Genomic DNA, 11204 nt, shown 5'->3' with positions numbered 1-11204 from the left:
TGAAACACACAGCGTCTTCACGACATGGCGGCGGCGGCAACAACAATACTACAGCGAGAATAAAAGTTACGCCTTCTTTCTTTGCGTGAACATTTGGGCGGTGTTATGCAAATCTTCCCACACTAACATCTCATATCTTTAAAAAAAAAAAGATATGAGAGGAGTAAGATTTTTTTGAAAGTTGTATTCAGCAAAGATTGATTAAATTGTTCAAAGGTGACAGTAAAACCAACTGTAATGTTACAAAAAATAAAAATCCTGAAAAAATTTGTATCACGGTTTCCACAAAAATATTAAACACTGAAAACACTAATAAATATTTCTTGAGCAGCAAATCAGCATATTAGAATGATTTCTGAAGGATCATGTGACACTGAAGACTGGAGTAATGATGCTGAAAATTCAGCTTTGCATCAAAGGAATAAATTAGATTTTAATGTATATTAAAATAGAAAAATGTTATTTTACATCATAATAATATTGTTTAACAACGTCGTTTGCACTGCGCTCTTGCGTTACTTGATCTTTTTATTTTGGTGCGTCAATCTGTTGAGTTACTTAGTATAGGAAATTATGATCCGCACTCACGAGAACAATCTTCTTTTTTCTTTTATTTGAATGTAAAATAAAAGAAAAGAGAAGATTGTTCTCGTGAGTGCGGATCATAATTTCCTATACATCATAATAATATTTCACAATATTACATTTTTTCCTGTATTTTTGATAAAATAAATGCAGCCATATATATATATATATTTTTGTGTGTGTGTGTGTGTGCAAAAAACTTTATTAACTTTATAAGTGAAGCTTTCAAGGAACATATTAAAATAACAAAAGAATCCATGTCATGACCCCTTAAAGCAGCAGTAAGGACATCTGAGGACTAGAAAACAGGTAATGCAGTTTTCCAGCTACAAATTGAGGTCTTATTTAAAAGCACCCTTTAATGTTCTTGTCTCGTCGCTCCGGCCGGACAGGGCATCACAATATGGTAAGGGGCGTAACATTTCCGTCACACGCTTGAGGTATTCGGCCAATCACAACGCACTGGATAGCTGGCCAATCAGAGCACACCTCACTTTTCAGACCGATGAGCTTTACCAAATACACAAAATAAGGCTCTTTTTAGCAGCATCATATGACCCCTTTAAGTCATTATGGTGGCTGTGAACATTTTTTGTACACCCACACTGTTCTTTCTGTGTGTCTCCTAATGAAATCTAACACAGATGTGCTTTTAGAACTCCTAAAATGTCTGATGAGATTTACCTCCTGGTATAAACTAATTAATTACCGTAAGGCGTTTATGCTTTTCCTTGAAAGTGCTGGTTGGCTGGCACACAGCTCTGAAGAGTTGTTTGTTGTTAATTAGTGGTTTTGCTAAGGCAAGCATCACTGTTACTGTTGCTTGTATTTTGCTCATGAATTGATATTCAATTATAGAAAAAAGTCTAAAAGTTTTATTTTCATTTAATGCAGTCAAAATGTGGCAGGATTACCTGAATCCATGGATATCGGTCACCCTCGGCTGCGCTCCAGGCATTGACGAGGCCCTTCTTGTTGAGTCGGGCGAAGTACGGAAACCACTTCTGCAGGCCAAACAGAGCTCGATGTGTGGAGGAAGCCGTTACCTGCTGGTTCGAAATGATCCCCCCTTCCATCCCTAAAGGTCCAGAACATTCTGAAAGAACAGACAGAGAAAGACATGGTAAGAGCAACAACTGAAAATCAGTTGTTTCAAATAAAAAGTAACCTTCAGTGTTGGGCAGTAATAATATTACTTTTTATAATAATATTTATAACTTTTTATAATAATTGTAATAATATTACTTATGAAAGGAGTAACTAGTAACGAGTAATAAATTACATTTAGGTAGGAGTAAGGAGCCCAACACTAGTAACCTTCTTATCAAATGTTTCTTTTCAGAAAAACACCCCTGTAATCTCTAAAAAGAGTTTCAGGAAATATCTGAAAAAATATCAAAAGTTGAATTGCTCTATATAAACTCAAACATTCCACATTAAAACTAAATGTTCACATTAAATTTATAACTCTATACTCTTACTGTGTGTCAACAATTGTCTCATTTGTAAGACTGTTTTCGTTTTTAAAACAAATATTGGTGACTATTGTGGGAGTTTCCTGCAATATTTATTAAACGGTGCTCCACAAGGCCAGTGTAGTCCGATTCCCGAACGAATGACTCTTGTGAGCCGGTCCTTTTTACTGAATCAAAAACATGCGTCGCCAAGAAGTAGGCCTAATTCGACTTTCGAACGAATGTCTTTTAAGAGCGAATCAAAACACAGCGCACTACAATAGTGTAGTTCGATTTCTGAACAAATGATTCTTATGAATCGGTTCTTTTAACTGAATCAAAAACATACGTCGCCAAGAAGTAGGCCTAATTCGACTTTCGAACAAATGTCTTTTAAAGGGGTCCTATTATGCTTTTTCACTTTTTGAAGTTTAGTCAGTGTGTAGTGTGTATGTTTGGGCATAAAAAAGATTTTCAAACTTACAAATTTCAAAGTCCACTCCAAAGGGAGATATTTAGTTAAAGAAAAAATCCTATGCAACTACAAAGAACATTGTTTTGTGTAGTTGGTGTAATGAAATGTGTTTATGCGGTTTAAAGTAAAAAAAAAATTTTTTTGCATCCGATCTGAGCCACTTCCAAATGTGGATTTTAATCGGATACACATCTGATATCTGGACATCTGACCTACGTCTAAACACACATATCCGATTCTCCACAGAACTCCCAATGCGAGGGCGACACGTTTGCTCATAAAGATTTTTAATGCCGTTTTAATGCCGGCGTGCTGTGTGCGCTCGCATTTTATTGAGATGGAAACTTTTTTTTGTAAGAAATTGCACATTCAGGAGCTGGTTTTCAACCCCCGCCCCGTGAATTTTGAAAATACAACAGCTAAAAGCTACATATATTTCTCAGCAATGAGTTGATAACTTAGCAGTTTTTGTAATTAAACCGACAAGCTTGTTTGCAAACACCGTCTAAGCTGTTCGCCAATCACAACGCACTGGGACAGCTAACCAATCACATCACATTTCGTTTTTCGGAAGGCGGGCGTTCATCAAACCCAGAACTATTCGAGCCGTTTGTGCCAGACTGGGGAGAAAGGTATTGTAATAATGTAAATTATGTAAAAAATAATGCGTTTTTTGAACCACCATGCATGAGAGCATGTTCTAGTACACCCCCAAAACAAATTCAAGACATTGTAAAAGAGCATAATAGGACCCCTTTAAGAGCGAATCAAAACAGCGCACTACAACAGTGTAGTTAGATTTCTGAACAAATGATTCTTATGAATCGGTTCTTTTTACTGAATCAAAAACATACGTCGCCAAGAAGTAGGCCTGATTCGACTTTCGAACAAATGTCTTTTATGAGCAAATCAAAACAGCGCACTACAATAGTGTAGTTTGATTTCTGAACAAATGATTCTTATGAATCGGTTCTTTTTACTGAATCAGAAACATACGTCGCCACGAAGTAGGCCTAATTCGACTTTCAAACGAATGTCTTTTAAGAGCGAATCAAAACACAGCGCACTACAATAGTGTAGTTCAATTTCTGAACAAATGATTCTTATGAGTCGGTTCTTTTTACTGAATCAAAACTGTCCAGCACCACCTGTGTAATTACATTTTGGAACAGATGATTCTTATGCGTCGGTTATTTTTAGTAAATTAAAAAAGCTCAACCAATGAAGTACGATTCCAGCATAAATGAATCTTATGAGCTGGTTCATTTTAGTGAATCAATCTCATACAGCTTGAGCTTACAAATGACTTATTTCAGTTTTAGTTTTAGTTATTTTAGTATAATAAGATGCGTTTCCTTGGCAACAAATTATATTTTTTGTATATTTTATTCTATTTAATTTCATGTTTATTTTATTTAAAGTAGCAAAAATGCTTTTTTATGGTTTTGGTTTTAGTTAACTAATAACCCTGACTAAGACCAATCATTGGATTGCATATCCCACCTCTAAAAGATTAAAATATATTAAGAAGATATTTGAAACGTCTAAAAATGCTAAAAACACAAATTATGCAAGAATTGATTTAAATCAAAAATATCTAATTTGCAGAAAGCACCTGAACTATGATAGACAAATCTTTTTTTTCTTACAAACATAGCTAACAAGGCAAGATCAAGCAATTCAAAGGAATACCACAAACGCAGTGTTCTTTGGTCTCGAGTGATAATATGATAACATTATTCTTGCTCTCGCTGGTTCCCGCCACAGACTCTGTATCGACCCCTGAAATGCCATTTTTCTCTGTTTTGTCCTCAAAACCATCTGGCAGATCTGAATTTTTGAATGCGATGTCCTTGGATTCGCAGATGGATATGGTGTCCTTGCTCTCACACACAGAGATGCTGTCTTCACTCTCGAAGCCTAAGATGTCCTCTCTATTGTCATTGCTGTCATCAGTTCGTCCACCTGCGGAGATGGCGCCCACTCGCTGGTGCTCCGGGGAGAACATTAATGGAGGAACTGAACCATCTCCGAACGACCGCATCAACTGGGGAGATTCGAAAAGGAGCCGCAGGCTGCTCAGACTCGCCCGTAGGGAGCTTCTGCTGCTGTGTTTGGACAGCATGATTGCAAATCAAACCTTCTCGAGGGGTGTGACTTTTATATACGCTCCTCACAGCCATGTAAGTAAGAAAGCATGACAGTAATCTTCAACTAATTCAATTAAACGTTCATAGATGTGTTAAGCTACAGCTGGGACCTTCTTGTTTCGAGTCAGCACAAAAAATGCCAGCAAACAAGTCATGGTTCTGCAAGTATTAGTATTCTCTCGAGTCCTAGTGTGTACAGTGAGTTATGAGGGGTTTTTCTGGCATACTTTCTGGAGACCGAATGTCTAGGAAATATTGCATGGACAAAAATAAGTAAAATAGTATCAGTTCCCCATCTGAATTTATGGAAATGACAGAATGATTTCACAAGCGATGTGGTTCCCTACTCAGTCAATGTCATATTGGCCTCATTCACTCAGATTCTCCCAAAAAAAGCCGTTGAAGGCAGATAGCCTCCATCCCCAAGCCGACAGTTTTAGTTTGAGTTTGCTCCTCAAGAGATGTCGTGGTTTGATAGTCATCTGAGATCGGCTCGATTTGAGAAAGGGGAAATCATTTAACCAGATTAAAAAAACACCACTGGGTGGATTTTATCATTATAGGGTGGTTGTGTACACACACTGCCAACACACATTTCAGTTCAAACAACTTGTAAAAGTGCATGTAGCATCCTATGACCCCTTTAAACACATGGATTTAATTGAATGAGGTGATGAAGTCGATTCACACTTACTGTACTGACAGTTCCGTCCCATGTATTCGCCGGGACAATGGCAGGTGTAGTTTGCTCGCAGGTCTGTGCAGCTGCCTCCATTTTTGCATGGGTTTTTCTCACACTCGTTAACATCTGAAAAGACAAGAGGACATCCACGGACACTACAGGAAATGATCAAAAGCGACAACCTGAAAAAAGCTACAACAGCTCAAATATAATTTCTCATTATGGTTGATTTGCCACAGTGATGAAAAACCTCTCTCTCATCTTTCCAATTTACACTGAAAGTGCTTATTTACGCATTAATAATTAAGAGGGGATATATTATTGCTTAAATGTTGCTCAAATAAGACTTTGATTATCCTTTATGTTTTTGTCTCGGATGTTTCTTGCCAAAGTGCTTCAGGTATAGACACAAATGTTGAAAGAACAGAAAGAGTATAAAGCTATAAAATGGATGTACATTGCAGCTCAGACTATTTGTTCATGGAAGAATATGATGGTAAATGTTCATACTGAGATCCAGGACTTTTGATTGCAGACTAATCTTAATAAATGAGCATAGTCTGAGACATTGTTGAGATCTCTTCTGAAAAATCTCTTCTTTGGGAATCGTGAGATTACTACAGTGTAAAAAAAGATTTTTTTAAATTTGTAAATTAAAAAAAAAATGTTATTGAAGTACATTTTAGAGTAAAATACAATTTCAGTCTTTCAAATTCAAAATTTCTTTATAATCATATGTGAAATTTACTAGAAATTTCTAAGTGAAAATTGTAAAGTAACATAAATTCAGAGAGCAAAATATTATTGCCTAAATCAGTGGTTCCCAACCCTGGTCCTGGAGGCACCCCAACACTGCATATTTTGCATGTCTCCTTTCTCTGACACACCAATTTCAGGTCTTGAAGTCTCTACTAATGAGCTGATGACCTGAATCAGGTGTGTTTGATTAAGGAGACATGCAAAGCGTGCAGTGTTGGGGTGCCTCTAGGACCAGGGTTGGGAACCACTGGCCTAAATGATGCTCACTGAAGACTTCAATATTGAAGTATCAGCTTTGTCTCAGATGTTTCTCCCCAGATTCCTTTAGATGGTGATACAGTAGCAGCTCTGACAATTTGTTCTTGGAAGAATATTATAAGAAATCTTTGAGATCATATTGAGATCTTCAACTTTTGACTGCAGAATTATCTTGACAAATCTGAGCACAGTTTGAGGTGTTGTTGAGATCTTTATTGAAAGATCACTTCTTAAGGAATCACTCAAAATGAGCTTTCAAAGTTTCAAACATTCCTGGAGTACGTTTTACAAGAAAATACTATTTCAGTCTTTCTACTGCAAAATGTCATGTTTAATTCAGTGTGTTCTTTGTAATTATCTGTGAAAAGTGTCAATTCTACACCCAAATTCTCCAGGTGCAACGAATGAGAGACCTCATTTGTATTTTTTTCTTCTTCTTAATATGCAAAAACATATTAAACCTAATGAAAACCCTTGATTTTTTTTTAAGTTGTCCACCACCAGTGGGCGGATGTTTAGTCATTATTTTTCATTTCCAACCCAATTTCATTAGAAAATGTAATTATTTTTCATTTTGGTGAATTGGTATGATTTGAGTCATATGGAAACATACGGATTTTAGGAAAAAATCTAAGCATAAAAGTCCAGCTCTAAACCGAACCCTCAGTGGAACGTAAGCAGATCGTAGGAAAACATACAAATGAGATTGTACAAATTCAAATGAATTCACCACCAATATTCCAAAGCGTAGTTACGAATTGCAATGAGAATATGTTGTTAATTTCATAAGCGGCCGTTGTAACAGATTGACTCCTTGTAGCAAAGCTTGTGGCGTCTTATCTCAGAGTTCTGCTGCACTGACCTCTCTCCTTGATTTTTAAGCAGAACGAAAGGAACTCAAGAGACTCGTTATAGACAGCCAGCCGGGGGGTCGTCCGAGCAGAAATTCAGGGATCTGTAAGGTGGAGCACAAGCTCTACTGTGTCAGATATCTGGCAGAGATAAACCAGACCTTTGGGTTTACCACAACAGAAGAGCACTGGAGGGCAACAACCAGATCCACAGCTTAAACAGGGTCACCTCATGAGAACTGAAAGCAGGGATGAACACAACAAATGTGGGATTTAACTGATCTTCTCATGGGGTAGTGTCAAAATAAAAAGAAAAACTAAAGGAACGGGACTATATTGTCTCACAGAAATGATATGCAAAAGAACTGGATTTGCGATTTCAAAATCAGACTTTAATTTATCTGAAGAAAATGTGAGTGGGTCTTTCTCGTGTAAAAACTGTTGTCACGATGCTGGAGTGTTATGGAAGGTTTCCAGCGCTTTGCTGCAAAAGGAGTAGTTCTAAAACGCTGCTATGCGGCTGCTATACTAGCCTGATATTCTGGTCTCTACACTCAACAACATTTGGTATAGAAACAATTTTCACAAACTACTGAACACATTGAATTAAACATGAAATTTGAAGTCCAAAAACTGAAATAGTATTTTCTTGTAATCTTCTTGTAATTTTCTTTGCATTGTCACATATACACTACTGTTTAAAATTTTGGGGTCAGTAAGGAAATAAATGAATACTTAAAAAACGTTATCACAGTTTCCACCTTATTAAGCAGATATATTAAAAAAAATATTAAGCAGCACAACTGTTTTCAACATTGATAATAAGAAATGTTTCTTGAGCAGCAAATCATGATCATGTGACACTGAAGTCTGGAATCCAGGAATAAATTACATTTTAAAATGCATTCAGATAGAAAGCAGTTCTATGTACTTGTAATAATATTTCACAATATTTACTGTATTTTTGATCAAATAAATGCAGCCTTGGTGAGCACAAGAGACTTCTTTCAAAAACATATTACATTTTACCGACTCTAAACTTTTTTTAATGGTAGTGTAGTAATTCTTTTATTTCAAATCAGAAAAAAAAAAACTATTTTCATGATATGACCCCCAAAACAAAGCATTTTTTTTTTTTTGCTGCATTCATAGTGGGGAACGACCATTGGCATTCAGCTTCATGCTAGTCATGTGCATCCAAGCACTGCTGTCGGTTGCGATCGAACGAACTCGTCCTGATTGGTGGGATTCCCTCCGTGGGGCCAAAGTCCAGCGAGTCAAGCAAGTAAATTGGTGTGAGGAACAGAGGGGGGTTGGTCAGCTGTCACGCTGGATTTGTGGTACTGGACGCTTTTCCCATAGTAAAACACAGAGCCTATGACCTAATAAATGTTGTTTTGAGATGCCCAAGTTCCTTTTGGTTGCCTCTTCTCCTGATCAGAGCCGGTCTGAGAAACGATTTCCGTGCCATTGTTAAACACATGCTGATTTTAGCATTTCGTTTCTTAAAAGAAAAGCACATTCAATGTGCCGAGTTGTGCCAAGACAACTAGGTTAATGAAGTCAGTGGTGCTTCACACAGTATGATCACTAAGTCAGAACCAGCGGCAGATCCTGGCATAGATGAAATAGATGAGGATGGCAGCGCTCCCTGAGGTGGCATGTACTTCACTTCTTTATGGCTCCTCCACAACAATTTCACCAGATTGCACCAGCGTTCCTGTGAACCTCTTATTGAAAATGAATTGTGATTTAGAGGGCAACTTCTTCCAAGCAGCTCCCTGTGCTATACTTTTCTCCCTCTCTCACATCTGTTCATCTGTCTGTCTGCTCATGGAAAACACCACCAACATACATATTTCTTTAATTTAACTGGAGTCATGTGACATAAACATTTTTTCACTTTTAATTTAATTTTGTGTAATTTTTATTTAATAATTTTATAACTTTGATTCTTTATTTGTAATTTTTAATTAATTACAAAATGTATTTCCTTTTCTAACATATCACTTCTAAATTATTTTAAATTTAATTTAATAATTTGCTGTGTGTGTGTGTATATATATATATATATATATATACTGTGTGTATACACACACAATTGTTATTATTATTATTATTATAAAAAATTATATTCAAAATATATATTTTTAGGAATTGAACTGGAGCCATATGATGTGACATCAGTTTTTTCATTAATACATTTTATTTTTAATTTAATTCAATTTAATATTAATTTAATGTTTTGTGTGTTCGATTCTTTATTTATTAATTTTTTTAAATTTAATAGATTTTTGATTGATTTTATTTCCGTTTTTTTCCTTTCCTAACAAATCACTTCTGCTGCTGACATATGGTTGCATTTTTCATTTCATCTCTATAAAAAAACAAGCTATAGTGACATAGTCATGCAACATTTTTTCATATATTTAATTATATTAATTACTAAATTGAATTTAACTAAAATATAAATTAATTTAATAATTCTATGATTCTTTGTTTTATTTTTGTATTTTTTGTACTTTATTTTTTTTATTGATTTTTAAGTGATTATTTTTCCCCTTTTGGTTTTCGTTTAAATTTAATATAATATAAATGTTAATATACTACCAGTTTATTTTAGTTTAATTTAATTCTCTGTGTCTTTGTTTTTTTTCTTATTGATTTTCTTATCTTTTCTAACAAATTTTACTAGAACTCTTCACACTTGTTGGTAGTTTTGCATCACAACGGATAAGCCCAGGATGTCATTTATGTCTATAGTTACATCCCTGTTTTTTTTTTTATAAATGTCACACTCAGCTAAGCATCCTACATGAGGTCAATATGCTGTGAAGTCTAATTATTATGACAAAAACTGAGCAGGTCATGGGGTCCACAGGCAGATAATGAGACCGAATGTCATTCTCTAAAAATCAGACCAAAAAAATTGTCTGAGATTTCTGGGGCAGTTGTTCAGTCTGTTTTCCAACGCCCTGCTACTAACCGAGCCTCAGCGTCTTATCTTAGCTGTACTTTCACTCCAGCATTAATTATAGACTACGCGTAGAAGTCAATTCAGGAGACAGTGCAAATTAAGGTCACAAATGCGTGTGTGATGTGTATTAGGCAGTGCAGAACAGAGCCCAATATTCTTTCTCCCATTCCATGAATAATGCCGGCGGTGTGAGGTAACCACAGAAACAAGAGAATCAGGACAAAAATGCAACAAATAAAAACAAGCTCTGACAGCAAACAGATAAAAAAAAACCTCTTTGTTAATTACGTTCCTGTCACTTTGCTAAGTGTTCTGTCACAGTACGCTGTAGAAGTTTTTTTTAGATGAACTGAAGCAGAAAAACATATATATTCACATTACTGCAGATTGTGTTTCCACACTAGTGAAACTAAAGCCATAAAATATACTACAGTAAGTGCGCTGTCTTGATGTACATATGACATACTGTATGTTCTTCCATCACTGTGGCAGAAGTCACTTCTCAAGTGGCCGATATTTTCATTCATATGTCTGTAGCATTAAACTAGATGTGTTATTATTCTGGTAGTTACTGTAGATATAAACATGTTGACTGTTGACTTGCAGCAACAATGAAAATGCAACATACTTGCATTGTTTGAAGGTGCACTATAATGAAATCTTTATTATTGTTATTGTTATTATTATCATCATCATCATCATCATCATCATCATCATCATGGTTGTTGTTGCTATAGTATATTGTCATTAGGGATGCACCAATACCACTTTTTCCAGTACTCGCCCGATACGATACTTTTATTTTTGGTACTTGCCGATACCAAGTATCGATACCGATATTTTTATTGCATTTGTAAATTTTTTAAATATTGGGTACAGAAATCCGACCGAACTACAAGCTTTCCAGTGATGTCTGTGAGAAAGGCATATTCACTCGACAAGCTCGCGCATGTGCGCCGCCGCGCGCTCAATCCACTCAGCGCGCTTTGCTCATCAGCTCGCGCACATCAGCT

At 35.9% G+C, this 11204-nt stretch overlaps 1 protein-coding gene across 4 annotated transcripts in view; it reads right to left on the bottom strand.

Moving 5' to 3' along the window:
• Positions 1-11204, bottom strand: part of LOC107758635 (EGF-like repeat and discoidin I-like domain-containing protein 3) — a 34697-nt gene that overhangs the window by 17829 nt on the left and 5664 nt on the right. For all 4 annotated transcript variants that reach the window (XM_016576418.1, XM_016576421.1, XM_016576419.1 and 1 more), the window contains 2 exons: positions 5359-5472; positions 1500-1681 (listed from right to left, as the gene is read on the bottom strand). In XM_016576418.1, the coding sequence (XP_016431904.1) occupies positions 1500-1681; positions 5359-5472 (296 nt within the window). The remainder of the gene's footprint in view (positions 1-1499; positions 1682-5358; positions 5473-11204) is intronic.

This window comes from Sinocyclocheilus rhinocerous, unplaced genomic scaffold (assembly GCF_001515625.1).
Source record: "Sinocyclocheilus rhinocerous isolate Xijiao unplaced genomic scaffold, SAMN03320098_v1.1 scaffold623, whole genome shotgun sequence".
NCBI classification, from domain to species: domain Eukaryota; kingdom Metazoa; phylum Chordata; class Actinopteri; order Cypriniformes; family Cyprinidae; genus Sinocyclocheilus; species Sinocyclocheilus rhinocerous.
This window is presented reverse-complemented; position numbering and strand designations above follow the sequence as displayed.